Consider the following 19,776-nt stretch of genomic DNA (forward strand, 5'->3'; position numbering starts at 1 on the left):
AGATGTGTAACATGCCCTCAAGAGTTTGAAGTCTCCGTCAAAACAGTACCTTGCTGACGACAAACAAATCTTCTCGTTTAACAACACCCTCCTGGATTTTCTGACGAATTCCTTCCCCAACTTCTTTCTCATTCTCATAGGCAAAGGCACCATCGAAGTGGCGATATCCTGCATCAATGGCCACCATCACAGCATCCTTCACTTTTCCAGGAGGAGACTGGATTAACAAAAAAATTAGAAGAACAAGAAGAATATTATCAATTGAATTTAGTTGTGCCTCAACCTTAGCAGAAGCGATAATATCAGGTACAAGTACTGGCAAGACAGAAGGTCTGGCCCACCTCTTCAATGTGTTTAATTATGAATGTATCTATGTACTTTATCACTCTCCATCCATGCATCTTTGTACCGGAGACAAATACACAAACACTCACTCTTTCTCTTATAGTGAAGTGGCACTTCCAGTTCTAAACAAGGCTTACTAGAGGCAAAGGTTTAAATACCTGGTACTTGCAATAGTACTAGGTGGCCAGCCATATAAATGTGAGCTATACAAATATGACTAGCTTGGCATAAAATGATAGCGCTGACTTCCTCCTGAAATTTACCAGTATTGCTAATAGCTGCATTTTTTTTCAAATCAACATTTTAATTGACCTATGTGAGACAAGGCAGGTATGAATCAGGGGCAGACTTTAACCAATAGCATTTTGCTGTGGCCTCTCGCTATCTTATACATTCCCAGTGCAGGCTTGGTGTTCCTTTCTGCTCAGCCTGTGAGTAAGGCCATTGTATGGTTGGAATGTTGAGAGTGTGCTTGGATGAGTGGTTAGTTGGAGTGAGTAGGGCTAAGCAGACAGATGCTTGCTCCTGGTGGAGCTTTATCTGTGACCTACAACTAGGCTTATAAACCTACTTCTTTTAAATCCTACTAGTATCTCTCCTTTATTGCAACACTGGTGATGGGTGGAAAAGAAACTACATATGAGGAAGAAGAAACAAGTGGAACTGCTGAAGAAACTAATAGGATTACAGAACAAAATAGGTTGCAACCTGTAAGAAGCCTTTAAGGAAGTATTGTGTTTGGTAGGCCCAACAGTGTCTATGTACATCAGACAACCTGCAGTTTTGTGCACTTTAACAGACTAGCACCATAAGTGTGCAGCAGATGTTTCACATGAATGAGAAACACTGTCAAAGAGTGAAGGGTTGCCTCAACAAAATCATCTAAGTTCACTAAGTGGATTCTAAAGACTCCAGCTAGCACTAAATGGATGTTTGTGCTTCCACCTGGATTTGGTGCGCCTCTGCAACTGTATGCAGTTTTGGGATTTGCTTCGCTTTATCTGATTGAATATTTGGTGGTCAGGCATTGTTTACCTATGAATTGACTCACCACAATGGCCTGTAGTGTAGTTCCTATATACCTGATGGGCTCTGCGCATTGGAATAATATACACTATAGTTTTGACATAGGACTAAGATCATGGGGCCCGATTCACAGAACTAACTTAAGACAAAATCCTAAACTTACTACTTTTGATATTCACAGAAGTTAGGATTTTGTCTTAAGTTTGTCTTAAGACAGACTTAAGACAGACTTAAGACAGGATTTTGTCTTAAGTTTGTCTTAAATCTGTCTTAAGTCTGTTTTAAGACAAAATCCTAACTTCTGTGAATACCAAAAGTAGTAAGTTTAGGATTTTGTCTTAAGTTAGTTCTGTGAATCGGCCCCAGTATGTCTCTATCGAGTATATTAAACTTAATTACTTGTGTGTGCCAGCTAACTCAGAGGTCACTAGAAACTTCTCGAATAAACAAGAAGCGATTTGTTTCTGACAACCGCATAAACATGACAACTTTGTTTTCCTTTAGAATCAGAACAGTCTCAGAATCGTGGAAACAATAGATAACAGTTTCACTCAGTCAATGGTGCATGCTTCGTTTATACAGAGTTGCACAGAAATAGAGAGACGGGCGTTTCAATAAAAAGGGTTTATTGAACAGTCATATTTCTCATGCAAGAGATATGAATTGCTACAATCGTAAGACAGAATTCGAAGTATAATACGTACAGCGTTAGCAGTAACATAAAATAATCCTGCAAAAGCATGGCTTGTAGCTATGACATACATTCATAAAAATACATACATAAATAACACAGGCTAAAATATAAAAACTCAACTGGTGCTTCTAGCTAGTTCTACCCCAGTGTACCTAACCTAAGTGTAGTACGAGGTGAGAAGTAGGTGCTTTTTAGCTATAGTCTAGATTGGCTATAGTTTAGATTAGTGTTGCCAAGATTTGGCAAAAGTCACTCTAGGTTCTAGTCTGCCCCATACCTTAGAATGAGAGAGGTTGGGATCTCTTTCCAGGCCTCGATCTTTAACACCCCGCAAGGGGAGTCAGAAACACTAGAACTGTATTCTCTGCAAGGAGGATGTCATCGTATGGTCAGTGCGTCAGGCGGGGACTCGATCTCCTTTCAAACTTGCCTTGGTGAACCGCGTTGTGCAAGTATACAGCTGGATCGAACCATGCACCGTAGTTTATATCATGAAGGTGTTTTAGGAATGCTTGTATTGACGTAAAAGTTGGGCATAGGAACGTCATGAATGAACCCCTAAGGAATAGATGTTCATGCATAATAAATGAGTTCTTGGAGACATCAATAATCCAAGCAAGGGGAAGTCCTAAAGGCTTAAGAGTCTGGTTTCAAAGAACTCGTTCTGACGTAGTTGGACAGATGTAGGGGACCATGCCTGTATTTGGTTCGCATGGATAATGCCTAAATAAGGGTTAGATTACTATGCCTAAAGAAGGGCAACAGGAACTGTGCCTATATAAGGGCATACGAAGGTAAATCTATATACGGTATCTAAATTGACACACACTCTCCTATGAATGACATTACTCAATCCTAAACATGATAAACATATCTAAAATAGAGTTTTGCATGATTTGCTAAAACATGTCTAAAAACATATTTCTAAAAAATGTATCTAAAAGTGTTGCTATGCATAAAATGCAATGGTGCTTTACATATTAAGGAAATGTGTCATTCCAAGCATATATTTACAGTGAATGCTAAATGAATGAACATACATATATACATATTATGAAATGGCTCATAAATACAGAAGAAAAAGGGCGAAACCATTTCATTTCAGATTACATAAATCAATTGTTGTTGACAGGGTGACATATTGTCTCAGGAAGTTTTTCAAAGAGTTCTGTTCTCTATGAATAGTTCTACTGTAAGCAGATTACTGTGGTAAAAATGAAAAATACAAATTTGGAGAAAAAAATTCATCATAGGAAAAACGTTCCAAAGTTAGTCCTTGTTTTTGAAATATGAAGCTCAAATTCAGAGTATCTCAGTACACTGTGTGCCAAATCAAAAGTCAGTGTATGGGGATGGAGGAAACATGAAATCTAATCCTGTAGACAAAATGTCGTCTACCGTTGTAGGTGAAAGTTGGATTACCTCATTTAGAAGACTAACCGCACAAAGATGAGAAGCATCGCCTTTAGCATTGGTCGCATGAGCCATGTTTGTATCGGATGTTACCTGTGTGCCTTTTGTTTCCTCTCCTACCTCAGCAGTAGCAATTTGCGCCTGTGAGATCTAAATGAATGCCACCATCAGAATTGATAGCCGCTGGGGACAACACAGAGCATGGGCCGTTAATGGGTCCAGTAGAGTATCGATATCCGTAGGCATGACTGATGGGAGTGTTAGACAGATGTTTAGCATGCATTCTTCACCGCAAATCAGGCAGTGTATAACAGGTAAGATGCAATCTTGCCAGATTGGCCAGAAGCCATGTGGTATTTAATTCTCGTTGATGAAGTAAACCCAAAATTTGGACGATGCGCTCACAACACTTCATCTCCAGTAGAGCTCTCTCCATGGTGAACTGGGTGTCACTGGTGATTTTGCTTGCCATATCATAGCAGCAGGAGCAAAAACAGGATCCTGCAACGAGTGCTAAAAGGAGAGGCAGTCCGCCAAACACAGAGTGCACAAAGTTTGGAATTATTCCAAGGACTACTTGAAAAGGTGCTAACAGTCCTGAACACACGTTCTTAAATACATGTACAATATCGCTCGTATCAGACATGTTTAAGATACGTTCCAACCTTTCTGAGAAATAAATAGGGCAATCGGTATACAAAGAGGCATGTATCTCGGCAGAAGTCCTTGCGACTTGTAGATCATAGGTTCCTTTGGCCGAGGTCAGTGGCACAGTTTGTTGCAGAATAATGGCTTTCATTCTGCTTAGAGTATCAATTCTTATAGAAGAGATGATCAGCGAAGGCCATAAAGGCGAATCACTGGCTGTCTGTATTTGTGGAAACAAGACTTGCATACAGCAAGTGACCCTGGATGTAACCGTTACTAGATATGGGATACCTGGCAACATGCCACAGCAGCTGTGATCATTCAACATGAGGTAGCTTCCATTTGAAAGTTGTCCAAAAATTGGATTAATCACTGCAGCTGGTGAGCCTTGCAGGTGACAGGATAAGTTAGTAGTAGAACCATTGCATGCCCCGTGTAATTTAATAACCTGACAAAGGAGAGAGCCGCTTAGTCCATTTTCCAGTTTGTACTGCTAAGAAACACTTCACGCCCCCCACTACAACATCTATGTGTGTATGGTAAATCCCAAGATGTTTTGATGTATTCTTTACCCAACCTTTCATATTTGCCTGCTGGTATATGTTCTAGGAAATACTGAAAATGGAAAGTTGTAACAGGCAGAATAATTGTACCATGTATGATCTACTCAGCAACTGGTTTTTCTGCCACAGTGAATGGTAACTTTGCCAGTTTTTCAATGCTCAGCACCATACAGCCTGCTCCCCTTTGTGTCAGTTTGATCTGTTTATCAGTGAGATTGAATTCTTAAAACAGTGACGTAGTGTTGATTAAACGCCAAGGCACATAGCCTGAACACAGGTTTTGTAGCATCCAGCCTAATAGCATGAAAGAACGTAGTTGAGACTGACCATGTTGCAACATGACCGAGTCTTGTTCCATGATGTCTATGGCAGAAGATACAATGCTGCCCAATGAATATATTCTGGACGACAGAGTTGTTAACCCATTGTCTACTACAGAGAGAGATTTCTCTCAATTAAACTATCAATTTCTCGTATTCGCTCTGCAGTCTCTGCTTTGGTAATCTTCTATATTTCATTATAAGCAGCGTAGATACCAGCATATATGAAACATTTTTGATGGGGTTTACTTGGTCCTAGCAAGAATTCCCTAAGGTCTGCGCCTTCTTTAAGTAACGATAAGTGTTGTTTTACGTGCTGTAGTGTAGCTTTCTGTAGCCATTCAAGGCAATGTTTTCCTACACTGTACCCCCGGATGCTGTCTTTGAACATATCTTAGGTCTGGCCTATTGACTTTGAAACCCTGTGTTTTGTTCAGGAATCGTTCTTGACAGTTAATTGTGTCTGTGGGCCAGAGCAACCATTTTTTCCATTCTGGATCTGATCTGTTGTGATACAAAATGTTATGTACATCCACCTCCCCCGTGTAGTGATATTACTTGCAGGTATAGGTATGGTTGGTGTGTTCATGTCTTTGATCTTGGCTAACCCAAAGCTAGACGTTTGTTGGTCAGTGTCATTCAAAACCATAATTTGCTCAGGGATGATACAGGATCTAAACAAAGCTTCTACCCCCTGCACTTGCCAATCTTTTGTACCCCAGACAGATTTTGTCTCAATGTTGTCTTTCCAAAAGTTGAAACCCTGTCTAGACAGTTGGGCAATAAAGGCTGCAGAATAAATCTGTTTTGTATTGGTTAACATATTTTTCGTTCCTGTCTTGTTCACATTTTTAAAGAAAAACGTTTCTGGATTTGACAAGTTGAATACTGAAAAATATGGAAATTTCTTTGCAAAAGTTTTTGAGCTACCCTTTGGAGGTGTAGGACAATGTTCCCATTGGTTATAAATAAATACATGTGTATGTGTTGCAGTCTTATGCAAGAAATAATGACCATTATGGTTATGACAATACATTTGCTCAGAGTCTGATGAACCGTCTAAATATTCATGATTCGTGAATACTGCAGACAATTCTAGATCAGACATCATGTTATTAAAAGTCTCGAAGTCCCAATCATCAGAAAAGGTACTAGAAGTAATAAAGTCACTTAATGAAATTTTAAATAAGTGTGGAATCTTCAAATGTTCAGTCGGGCCAAAATAGCATATTCAGTTCTGTCCCAAACTATACCATCTGGTATTGGTACGCTGACAAGTCTCTTGCTTCACAATGGGATGATTTGTATGGCTGGAGAAGTAAGTTCACTTTTTTACTTGCTGTGTCCATTTGAATATATCTTCCATTTATCATCATAACCAGAATTATTACCAGAGCTAACCAAAGTAGAAAGTAGAAGATTATTCCCAAAACAATCCATAGTTCAATCCATGGTGAAACCAGATGAGTCTTTTTCAGGTGATGAAAAAAGGTCTGTTGCTTGTTCTCTGATGGTTCTTTGTGCTGGTGTCATTTCAGGTTCACTGGGATCCTCAGAAAACGTATCAAAGTTAATGAAATAGCCAGAGGCAGTTCTTTGAATGGTTGGAATTGCATCAGGATTCGTTGAAATCGCTGGAACTTCGTTGTAGACAGGTGTATCAGGACGAACTGTAATTTGGGTCTCAAGAGGTGCGAGTTCCATAGCTTTGTTGCTTAGTCCTTCATTTCTCACTGTAGAATCTTCAAAAGTGATGAGTCTCTCAGTTTGAACCTCTTGGATTGTAGCTAGAGGAGTGTGTCTGCTACATTGTCAGAGTCTACTTGGCCTACTGCTTAGTATCGTCCACATAGTGTGGTTTGATCAGGTCGATGGACACAAATCTCTTCTCCTTTTTACCAGCAAGGTGCAACAATAGTACTGTTCTTGATCCGTGGATTGCTAGGACAGGTACTGGTTGTCTGTATGAAGGCCTAAATTCCTAAGAAAGAGAAGCAACAGCAAGCTCAGCTAGGGTCATCTGATAAGGATGACCGCCCGAAAGTTCAGAAACAAAATTGGAGTAAGAACAAAAAGCAGGGGAAGCAGCAGCAGCAAAAACAGGGTTCCTGTCCCTGATCGCCTACACCTGCCCCTGGTGAGAGTAAATATGATTTGCGCGACATCAGTACTATTAAGTCACCTGATAGGTTTCAGGTTCCTGAACAATGTTCTCCTCGCTCTTTGCAGGAAACATCGGTAACAGCCACCGGTGGAGGAGGCGACGGCAGAGGTCAAGGTGCCCAACAGAGCAGTGAGCAGCCTCGTAAGGCTGACGGAAAAGGCAAGTAGGACGAGTCACAGTGTCAAAGACCCCAGTTTCAGAAGAAGAAAGTTGCTGCTGTAACAGTGCGATATGCCACAGATAGTGAGAACGCAGCTTTGGAATCTGACATGAGCTCTGACCCTGCTGGACAGTGCGGGGGAGATTACCATAATTTGAGAGACGCTGCCTCCACTACTGAAGGTGACAGCGACTGACACCTTTGTTGTTGTTGAAACAGCAGACACCAGAGTGGCTCCCCTGACAGTTTTTATGAAATAGTCCTTCTGATTTAAGGTGACATAGAACGTACCAAAAAAGGGGTATTTTGGGAAAATCTAACAACTACTTATGACATTTTGTTGCCGGAGGTCGTCTGACCCCCACCGTTTGTCCTGGCCGCTCCGCAGGGGGAGGAGGTGATCCTCCCCGCTTTCGTGCACACTGTGCTGAAGGAGCAGGCACTGCAGTTTGCAGAAGATTGGGGTGAGGCGCATGCGCCGGCGTTGTACCATACTCAATGTGGATGGGACAAATTATCCCCTCGACATGAGATCCCTTTGTGGTCCTTGCCACAGCCACAACCCCAATACCTCATTTGGTGTGAGGCGAAAGCCTCTGTAGCCGAGATCCTTGGACAATTGGAATATCAAGGTATAATTGAAACGTCTGTGTCTCTGATGAATAACCCACTTTTTACTGTGACCAAGCCCGATGGCTCGTACCGTTTGGCATTGGATTACCGCCACTTATACTCATTTTCATACGGGTGCGGTGCAGAATACTCACAGCTCTGCTCTAGTAGATAGTCTTGTGCGTAAAATATTCAAAACCACGCTTCACATTTCCAATGGCTTCTTTGCCCATAACTTGTACCCTTTTAGTAGTGAGTGGACGAGTTTTACCTGTGGCGGCAAAAATGCCAGTTTCTTTGTTTGCCCATGGGCTACAAGAACAGTCCAGGGGTTTTTGCTGCCTGTGTAGTCTCTCTGCTTGAGAGACTCGACGCAGATGCATGGTCGTATGTGGATGACATTTATCTCACAGACGACGAGTTATGGCCGCATCTGTGCCGTGTTGACTGCATAATCTGCCATTTTGCGGATTTTGGCTATAAATTCAACTTTGCAAAATCACACATTGCAGAGTACACAGTGTTGTTCCTGGGCTACGAGCTCAACAATGAAGGTAGAGACTGGCTCCTCACTTCTTGGAGAAATGCACATTTTTGCGAGCTCCCACAATGCTGAAGAAACTACAATCCTTACTGGGCTTTTTGAATTTGGGACGTACATATATTCTGGAATATGCCCAGCGCATCAAGCCCCTTTAAGCGTTGGTACAACCTACTTTTTCCAAATCGTGCTGGCTGCCTGAACATTCAGCCGTCTTGCAATCTTTGCAGGCTGACTTAGTTGAATCTAAGTTCTTGTCTATTCGTGATAACGTAAATGTAAATGTAAATGTATTGGCATTTATATAGCGCACTACTTACCCGTAGGGTCCCAAGGCGCTTCGACCGCTGCGAAACCCTTCCTGGCTTCCCTGAGAGATGGTCCCTTATTGGGTATCTCCAGGGTGAGACCAGGCATCCCCGGCGGTCTGGTGGGGCCGTTAGTGAAGATGAGGCAAGCTAATGCCCAGAGTTGCCGAGTGTGATCGCTGATCAGAGTGGGCACCGAGGCGAGAGAATTATCGGGTCCGCTGACCCTGGTCCAGAAACCTGCCGCGCCGGGAATCGAACCCTGGTCCCGGGCCGTCCTCTGCTCTCGGGTCTGCCGCCTCTAACCAGTGAGCCACACTACTTCACTTACCACACAATCCTGGTGATAAGGATTGTGCCAGGGGCGGTGGGTTTCACGTACCTCACTTTTAATGAGGGAGACACAGTTCCTATTGCTTACAAGTCACACCTGTACACTTCGGCTGAGTTGCAGTTTTCCACTGTGGAAAAAGTTTTGACAGCAGTGCAAATGGTGATTCTTAAGGAACGTGCACTGTCCAGGGAAAACACATTGTGGTTGTTACTCCGTATCCTGCCTTGGAGGCAGTGACGAAGGCCAGTGTACCAAATTCCAAGGCTTTGCACCCTCGGTGGATACAATGGGCTAAATCCTTGACATCCCCGGATGTAACATTCATTTTCGATTCCTCTTTGCAGACTCAGGAGTTTTTGCAGTATGAGTTTGTTCATCCTGCTCCTCTGACTATGCGCCCATGGAGGATTTTTGTTGTATGGAAGTGCTCAAGCGGCTATGGGTTCTAGACACGCGTATTCCGTGGCCTGTGCAATTGTGGTTGGGACAATGGTAGATGGTGAATTTAAGTCTGATGTCGTTCATACACAGACATTAGGGGACTGTACTGTCCAATTAGCAGAACTACGTGACTACGTGATCTGATGCTTGCATTGGAGTACGCGAACCCCAGTGTGACTACTCTTATTGTGAGCAATTCTTACTACTGTGTACAGTCATTCAATGAAAATCTACCCTTTTGGACTCAAAATGATTATCGTGACTCCAAAGGTCGCACAATAAAACATAAAATGATCTTGGTTCGAGTGGCGGAACTTAAAGAACGTCTCCGACTCGTTTTTTTAATTCATACTCTGGGTCATCAGCGCGTAGGAGTTCACGCTGTTGGCAACAGTCTCGCGGACGAGGCTGCTAAGACAGCAGTAGCAACATTTGCAGTGTCAGCGTTTACACATTCCAAAGGTAAGATTGATGATGACATCTTGGCAGCTATTGCCGCGACTGAGAAGGGAGATAATTAGCCTAAGGGTTTCCCTTCAAAGTACTCTTATCACTTAAGTCCCGATAAAGTTCCTTATGTGAAAATTAACGACGTTGCTGATAGACTGATTCCCAACGTGGACCGCAGACAGGCTTTGATTACAGCAGCCCATGCGGGGATGGCTTCGGCGCATGCGGGCGTGTCAGCTACTGTATCTCTCCTCCAGCAATGGTATTGGTGGCGGGGTTTGTACAAACAGACGCATGATTTTGTCCTTCAATGTGGCATTTGTCAACAAATTAAGCCTTCTTCTGCAGCATGCCCGCCCCAAACTCAGTTGTACATATCCAATAAGCTACTTGTGTGTGTTTATTTGCATTACTGCGATCCTTTCTCCTCTGAAACTGCTTATAAGTTCATCTTAGTAGCAGTTGACTCTTGCACGCGCTTTGTGTGGCTGTGGCCTCAAAGGAGCACTGATGCCAGAACTGTCATAGGAGATTTGCGTGTCTTTGTGGGAATTTTTGCATGTGGTACCTTATATTCGGACCAGGGTCCAGCGTTGGCCTCTAAGGCGTACAAGGATGCCATGGGTTCAATGGGGGTCCAAGTCAAATTTTCGTCTCGATACAGACATGAGGGCAATAGTGTTGTGGAGCGGATGAACCGTGACTTAAAGCAATCATTGTCAGCGAAGGTGTTAGGTGCTGGCAGAGAATGGATCACCCACTTGCATAGCGTACAATGTGCACTTAATAATCTCCCTAGAAGGTCTCTGGGTGGGCGGACCCCATGCAAAATTCTTTTTGGCATCTATGGGCCTGATTCACAGAACTAACTTAAGACAAAATCCTAAACTTACTACCATTTTCGTATTCACAGAAGGCACTTACTCATTTTGGTATTCACAGAAGACACTTACTCATTTCGGTATTCACAGAAGTTAGGAATCCTAACTTTAAGACTGCTAAATGCCTTCTGTGAATACCGAAAGTCTTACAATTAGGATTTTTCTCAATTTAGTAGTAGTAAAGTTAGGAATCCTAACTTTAGAACTCCTAAATGCCTTCTGTGAATACCGAAAGTCTTACAATTTGGATTTTTCTCAATTTAGTAGTAGTAAAGTTAGGACTCCGGCCTTTAGGACTCCTAAATCCCTTCTGTGAATACCGAAAGTCTTAAAATTTGAATTTTTCTAAATTTAGTAGTAATAAAGTTAGAAGTCCTAACTTTAGAACTCCTAAACTGAGAAAAATCCTAATTTTAAAACTTTCGGTATTCACAGAAGGCATTTAGGAGTCCTAAAGTTAGGAGTCCTAACTTTACTACTACTAAATTGAGAAAAATCCTATTTTTAAGACTTTCGGTATTCACTGAAGGCATTTAGGAGTCCTAAAGTTAGGAGTCCTAACTTTACTACTACTGAATTGAGAAAAATTCTAATTTTAAGACTTTCGGTATTCACAGAAGGCATTTAGGAGTCCTAAAGTTAGGAGTCCTAACTTCTGTGAATACCGAAACGAGTAAGGGCCTTCTGTGAATACCAAAATGGTAGTAAGTTTAGGATTTTGTCTTAAGTTAGTTCTGTGAATCGGGCCCAAGATGTTTGTTGCGAACCTTGACGGTCTATACATGGCGGCAGGAGCGGCATCCTTTGACGTAGACAAACATTCTAAGTGTCTTGCAAAGGAACACTTGCCCTCCACGTCTGAAGCTGCGTTTTATGATTCCGGTAGTCGGCTGGCTAAACCAGGTTGGAGACCTGGTCCGAGAGAAGATAGACAACAAGAAAGAATTGGGTCCTTCCTATCATGCTTCGGTTGCCGTGCTTGGTGTGCAGGGTACAAGAACAGTCATTTTATCTCCTCTTCCTGGATGAAAGAGGAACAGGTACATTTCAATTGACCATGTCAAAACACACACAGGGTGGCCGATACTGTATATTATGACGCCTGCGGTTTCGTGTCCAGCAATGGTGCCATGGTTTTTGCCCGGGATCCTGCCATCGGGCCTGATGTTGCTATTGAAATGACCCCACTTACGAATCCTATAGTGATTCTACCTGCTGGTGATCCTCTTAATGATACAAAAGTAGATACAAAAGGAGATGATGGACGGAGTGTTTGAGCAAATCAAACACTAACCCCCAGTCAACAGATCTGGGTTTAATCCATCACCATTCTTTAGCTCACTCAGCCACCCCAGTTCAGACATGGCCATATGCAAATCAGTCTGATCCTGTGCCTCATGGGAACAGTCCAGCCCGAACTGCCAAGCCATGTCTTTCCTGGACCGGAAACAAGCATCCTGGGACCGGTCTCGGATTCATAATCCTCATCAGCCAGGCTATCTTGAATCCAGCGGCCAAGTGAGCAAGGGACTCATGTCTGAGCATACCCTGCCAACTTAGGGCGAACAAAGCAATACAAAAGGAGATGATGGACAGGGCGTTTGAGCAAATCAAACACTCACCCCCAGCCAACAGATCTGGGTTTAATCCATCACCATTCTTTAGCTCACTCAGCCACCCCAGTTCAGACAGGGCAAAATGCAAATCAGTCTTACCCTGTGCCTCATGGGAACAGTCCAGCCTGAACTGCCAAGCCATGTCTTCCCTGGACCGGAAACAAGCATCCTGGGACCGGTTTCGGATTCATAATCCTCATAAGCCAGGCTATCTTGAATCCAGTGGCCAAGTGAGCAAGGGACTCACGTCTGAGCATACCCTGCCAACTTAGGGCAAACAAAGCGATACAAAAGGAGATGATGGACGGAGCGTTTGAGCAAATCAAACACTCACCCCCTTTCAACAGATCTGGGTTTAATCCATCACCATTCTTTAGCTCACTCAGCCACCCCAGTTCAGACATGGCCATATGCAAATCAGTCTGACTCTGTGCCTCATGGGAACAGTCCAGCCCGAACTGCCAAGCCATGTCTTCCCTGGACCAGAAACAAGCATCCTGGGACCGGTTTCGGATTCATAATCCTCATCAGCCAGACTATCGTGAATCCAGCGGCCAAGTGAGCAAGGGACTCATGTCTGAGCATACCCTGCCAACTTAGGGCTAACAAAGCGATACAAAAGGAGATGATGGACAGGGCGTTTGAGCAAATCAAACACTCACCCTGTCAACAGATCTGGGTTTAATCCATCACCATTCTTTAGCTCACTCAGCCACCCCAGTTCAGACAGGGCAATATGCAAATCAGTCTTACCCTGTGCCTCATGGGAACAGTCCAGCCCGAACTGCCAAGCCATGTCTTCCCTGGACCGGAAACAAGCATCCTGGGACAGGTTTCGGATTCATAATCCTCATCAGCCAGGCTATCTTGAATCCAGTGGCCAAGTGAGCAAGGGACTCACGTCTGAGCATACCCTGCCAACTTAGGGCGAACAAAGCAATACAAAAGGAAATGATGGACGGAGCGTTTGAGCAAATCAAACACTCACCCCAGTCAACAGATCTGGGTTTAATCCATCGCCATTCTTTAGCTCACTCAGCTACCCCAGTTCAGACATGGCCATATGCAAATCAGTCTGAACCTGTGCCTCATGGGAACAGACCAGCCCGAACTGCCAAGCCATGTCTTCCCGGGACCCGATACAAGCATCCTGGGACCGGTTTCGGATTCATAATACTCATCATCCAGGCTATCTTGAATCCCCTGGCCAAGTGAGCAAGGGACTCACGTCAGAGCATACCATGCCAACCTAGGGCGAACAAAGCGATACAAAAGGAGATGATGGACGGAGCGTTTGGGAAAATCAAACACTCACCCCCAGTCAACAGATCTGGGTTTAATCCATCGCCATTCTTTAGCTCACTCAGCCACCCCAGTTCAGACATGGCCATATGCAAATCAGTCTGAACCTGTGCCTCATGGGAACAGACCAGCCCGAACTGCCAAGCCATGTCTTCCCGGGACCGGATACAAGCATCTTGGGACCGGTTTCGGATTCATAATCCTCATCAGCCAGGCTATCTTGAATCCCCTGGCCAAGTGAGCAAGGGACTCACGTCTGAGCATACCATGCCAACCTAGGGCAAACAAAGCGATACAAAAGGAGATGATGGACGGAGCGTTTGGGAAAATCAAACACTCACCCCCAGTCAACAGATCTGGGTTTAATCCATCACCATTCTTTAGCTCACTCAGCCACCCCAGTTCAGACATAGCCATATGCAAATCAGTCTGACCCTGTGCCTCATGGGAACAGTCCAGCCCGAACTGCCAAGCCATGTCTTCCCGGAACCGGAAACAAGCATCCTGGGACTGGTTTCGGATTCATATTCCTCATCAGCCAGGCTATCTTGAATCCAGTGGCCAAGTGAGCAAGGGACTCACTTCTGAGCATACCCTGCCAACTTAGGGCGAACAAAGCGATACAAAAGGAGATGATGGAAGGAGCGTTTGAGCAAATCAAAAACTCACCCCCAGTCAACAGATCTGGGTTTAATCCATCACCATTCTTTAGCTCACTCAGCCACCCCAGTTCAGACATGGCCCTATGCAAATCAGTCTGACCCTGTGCATCATGGGAACAGTCCAGCCCGAACTGCCAAGCCATGTCTTCCCTGGACCAGAAACAAGCATCCTCTTAAAAACACTGAATATATTTATCCAACTGACTTTTCCATGCCTGATTTGGAGACCTGTGTATCTAATCTATCCCTTTTTCCATTTGACACTGGCTCATCCACATCGAGGGCCCCTTCAAAGGTTTAGATTTTTGCTACCTGGTTTAAAAAACATTTTTGATTCCCCCTTGGATTTACATTTGGCTGGTGCTGATTGCAATTTGTTTGTTCATCTCCATAGGATTTGTGGTATATTTTTTTCGTTTTATCAATGGACACTATGTTGAAGAAAGAACGTCAATTCGAGTGATTGATGGAACTTTGGCTCCCCACTCCTCTTCGCACATCATGAAGAGAGACCAGACTTATGTTAATATAACTGCTTGGCCCGTTTTAGATTGTATGGGATGCTGTGAAGTTCCAGATTCATGGTCCCACAGAGGTTATTAATGTTCCCAATGTACTCCGTGTTTCTATGGGGTATGTGGTTTAACAAAATATTCGCTCTGATGATTGGGATGTTAAAACTGTGGAAGCTTTATTTACTGATTTGAAATATTATGCTGCCTTCGATGCTGAGCATTTATTTATTTAGAATCTGCGAATTATGGTGATTTGTACTGTTATCAACATTTTGGCAATAACTTTCTGCATAAGACTAGCTTATTTAGGAGTATGGTTAATTTCACACAGTGGGAACATTGTCCCGCACCAGTGGAAGGCAGCTCCAAAACGTTCCTGAAATTTTTTTCTTATTTTACTGATTTTGATCAATCTAATCCTATTGCATTTTATTTTAAATTGACTGGAGAGTTGTTTTCCAAGGTTAGACTTACCCACACCAAATTACTTTATTCTAAGTCCTTTATTGACCAGTTGGCTGTTGGGGGCTATGAACTGTGGAGAGATACTATAGATCTTAAATCTGTTTGGGGTTCTAAAAATTGGCAAGTGCAAGGCACTGAGGCTTTGCATCGGGCATGTCTCTTCCCAAACCATATGTTGTTTCTGAATTATACTATTTCACAGACAACATGCTTTGGATTGGCTACTTCAAAAAAATTAAATGCTCCTTTTTTTCCTAATTTGGGTGAATACCCATATTTGAATAATTTTAGCAGTACACCCCTGAGTGAAATTCAGGCACTGTTTCTTAATTCCTCTGTTAATGTTTCCAGCATTAATCCAGAGGGCTGGTTGCTATGGCAAAATAGTGCAGATTCCTGCCAGCACCGCTTTCTGGGTCTGGCCCCTGGCTATATGGCGGTTAGAGTTGATACCCGTTTTCCAACTCACCATTCAGTCACCACCTATTCTGTTGGCAAATTATGTCAGAGCTGGCTCAGACACTCATCCTTACCGTCTGTCAAGTTGCATTTGTCCAAACTCACTGAATCTGTCAATTGGAATGATTTTGTTAAGGGCCCTGCGGGTGGCAGATCGAAACGATGGATATATGCTGCTTACAATGAAGTTTGAAAACTATCGCAAATTGAAGCTGCTTCTAGGCTTAGAGCTATAGATCAAGCTAATTTAGAAAAAGTGCTAGCTGTGGTAGACAATATCATTAACACCCTTTCTTCCCGAATTTACACTTTAGATAATATTGTCTCATCTGTGGTTGATATTGCACAAGAAGATGTTGCAGTGTTGTATCATGGGCAAAATCAATTGCGTTCTGTTATGCAGTTTGCTTAGACTTTGCAAACACTTGAAAATGGTCGTGTTCCATGGGATTACTAGAACACAAGCTTGTTATTCCTGCCTTTTAATTTGACGTTGAAACAGCAATTATGTCAATGAAAGATGCCACGTTTTTTCTGTTGCATATTGAAAAATAGAACCGTTGCCTTTTTCTGTAGCAGAGGCGAATTCGGCTGTTTGGCTTATTCATGGGTTAATAACCTTACCTTTCTCTCTTTTCAAATTCCCCTGGGTGGTGCATTCCTTCACGAGGTTTGGAACCTCCCCTTCACTTACCGATGTTTGAGGGATATTAAAGAAGTATTTTTGAATGGCGAGGATTGTGTCTCTACACCCGATCATTCATTAACATCCAGAAATCTTCAATTTCACAGCTCTTGTAATGTGCTTGCATCACATTTAGCATGTGTTTTAAAGGGCACCCCAGTCCCGGCCATTACACCAACATTCACACTGCTTGCTAATGGTAGTTATTTGTTACTATGTAAGGAAGAGTGTTGTGGGTTGGCTGCCGGTATTGCTTACATTGTTATCATTTCCCAGCGTGTTACTTGTTGCAAGAATGTGCTGTTCCCTCCTCCGCATGGCAGGCTTGATGCTTCCATCTGGCAATCGAGGAACATGTATGTTCTTCCACTTTGCTGAATTGGATGGCTGAAATGTCCCTGGATGAGAACAACGACTTCTTGTTGGAAGCAGTTGCAACGTTTGGCGCTTACACGTTGTTGGACTGAAGTATTGATTATTTTTTACTTCATAGATATTTGCTAGACTCATGAATATTTTTAGTTTTTATCTAGCCTTTTTCCTTGCAAGGCTGAGGTGTTTTCCCATTGATTTGGATATATTTTAGATTTTCACTCCTAAAATGCCGAAATCGCCTGACTTTTTGCGCTTGATTCTGTCCTCCTCGAACTAGAACTCTGCGTTCTAGCATGTTTGCCCTGAGTGCTGTGCATTCCCCGAACATGGGGGGGTGTCGTATGGTTTACGTGGTTGCTACTTTTGCGCACGACACTGCTTAGCTGTTTTTGCTGAATTAGCTTGGATGAAGGTCTATACATGGGAAAAGGGTTGTTTTTCGACATCTCTAGACATACATCGTATCCCCAGTCTGTACAGTGAGTACTAAGCTGCCAAGGTTATCATAACGCAAGCCTGTCTAGTGGTTTGTCCGTGTAACACATTCTAGATACAACAATTTGGCAGGTGCAAGTCGAAGTAGGATTCTGGCGCCTTTATCATAGCACACTTGCCTGTATTGCACACACTTGGAAGAATCCAGGCATGCAGACTAACCAATCCTGATGTAATTTACACTTACTGAGAGGACAGGTAAATGGGGTCCCCCTAAAATAACACCAGAGACCTTCTATAGTTTTATAATACATAGTTCCTAGCTAGGGAGGGTGTTTTAAATAGGCACTTTTATCACCTTTTTGCATTATCATTGTAACATTATTCCCCTTTTTGTATTTTATGGAATTATAACCATGCTGTCCGTATTATTATTATCCATATGTATGCTGATGTTGCTTAAAATACTGCGCTTGAGATCACGTCGTTAAAATAAACATTTTAACCTTACAGTGTCTCTATTTTACTCCTGTTGTGGACTGGTATGAACGTATAACAAAAGAGTGTTCTCACTTCCCACCATTCCTGAGATGGTTCTAAGTCGCATGTTCTAAGTTGTCTAATCATTAGTTTCTTTGCTATAGGACGAAGAGCTAATGTGACACTGATTGCTAGTCTGGTAGGGGATTTTGGGTACTAAGTTGAGTTTTGGCACACCCTAATTTACTGATTTTCCAAGTCTCTGTGCACAGTTCTGTGTTTGCGCAGAATCCCTGTTACACAGGTGAGCTCCCACCAGATCAGTGACTACCTACTATAGTGATGATCCCAAAGCCTGGAAAGCCCCATCAAGATTGTACCTCGTATCGCTTCATATCCTTAATAAATGCAGAGGCTAAAGTCCTTGCGAAACTCCTTGCGATAAGACTGACCCCACACCTTACTACCCTGATACATCCGGACCAGTCCGGTTTCATGCCAAGCAGAAATACGGGGCTGAACTTGAGGTATTTACATGGTGTGATGGCCCGTATACCATATCTTCAGGAACCAGCCATTCTCCTTTCCATGGACACGCGAATGGCGTTCGATATGGTTGAGTGGCCCTTCTAGCTCGCTGTGCTAACTCACTTGGGCTTTGGCCCTAAGTTCTGCGCATGAATACGTCCACTATATTCTAAACCGCTGGCCTATGTGACGGCAAATGATCATATATGCCAAGACTTTCCACTAAAACGGGGCGCTCACCAAAGCAGACTGCTGTCACCGCTGCTCTTTACCCTAGTGCCGGAGCCGCTAGCAGCATGGACTAGATGGGAACCAATGATACGGGGAATTAGATGGGTGGAAGGGTGGGAGGACCGCATCTCACTATATGCGGATGACGTATTATTGTACATGACCTCCCCTAGACGATTCATTCTGGTACTCCTAAATATAGTGAACTTTTTGGTCGGGCGTCTGGGTACACCATAAACTGGTCCGAATCGATCATATTTGTACTTCATGGCCCACCATGTCAACTCCCAAAGTATTGCCCACTGCAGATCACGGAGGATGCATTTAAATATTTGGGTATGTATATCACGGCCAACTCGGATTAATTCTTTAAAAGAAATCTCGTACCTCTCCTGGAACGTTTAAAAAGGGATGCAATACACTGGGGCACATAACCACTGACACTGCCGGGAAAGGCAGCACTTCTTAAAATGATGGCACTCCCTTGATTCCTGTACGCATTAGAAAATACACCATTTCCAGTGCCACCAGGCAATTTAAAAAAGATTGCGGCTCGGGTTTCTGGTCTGTTGTGGGGGTGGGCAAACTGGCATGCATAGCGCAGGGCAAATTGGTTAAAGGGTGGTATGACGGCGGAATAGCACTCCCAAACATACATTTATACTACTGGGCAGACCAGCTGAAGGTCATTAATCAATGGATACACGCCCCACAAACGGACCCTGCATTCAAAGCAGACAGGCATGGATTAGGGGTGGAGGGCATGATATCTGCACTTTATAATAAGAGGCGAGCCCCCACTGTTCTCGGGCCCACAAAGCAGACGGTCAACTTATTGCATGAGGCACATACTAGATTAGGATGGCAATTATAACCCAACTTACTCCTCTTTGGGACACACAACGATTGGATAGCCTTAGGAATTGTAAGGGATTTGCTCAGTGGGACGCAATCGGTATATCTACGGTGGGTGACATGTGGCACAAAGGGGAGGTAATCGCTTTCAAACGTCTTAAAACACAGTACGAGCTAGCACCCTCCGAAATATTTAGATATATGCAGATAAAACACGCACTGCAAGCTGCCATACCATCCGGTACAGACCCCCCTAGAGGACAGACTG

The 19,776-nt window shown here is 43.4% G+C and overlaps 1 protein-coding gene across 2 annotated transcripts in view; it reads right to left on the reverse strand.

Moving 5' to 3' along the window:
• LOC147734740 (aldo-keto reductase family 1 member B1-like) overlaps positions 1-19,776 on the reverse strand; it is a 293,902-nt gene that overhangs the window by 235,361 nt on the left and 38,765 nt on the right. For both annotated transcript variants that reach the window (XM_086953025.1, XM_086953026.1), the window contains exon 2: positions 50-217. In XM_086953025.1, the coding sequence (XP_086809151.1) occupies positions 50-217 (168 nt within the window). The remainder of the gene's footprint in view (positions 1-49; positions 218-19,776) is intronic.

The sequence above is a fragment of the Lissotriton vulgaris genome, chromosome 1_2 (assembly GCF_964263255.1).
Source record: "Lissotriton vulgaris chromosome 1_2, aLisVul1.2, whole genome shotgun sequence".
NCBI classification, from domain to species: domain Eukaryota; kingdom Metazoa; phylum Chordata; class Amphibia; order Caudata; family Salamandridae; genus Lissotriton; species Lissotriton vulgaris.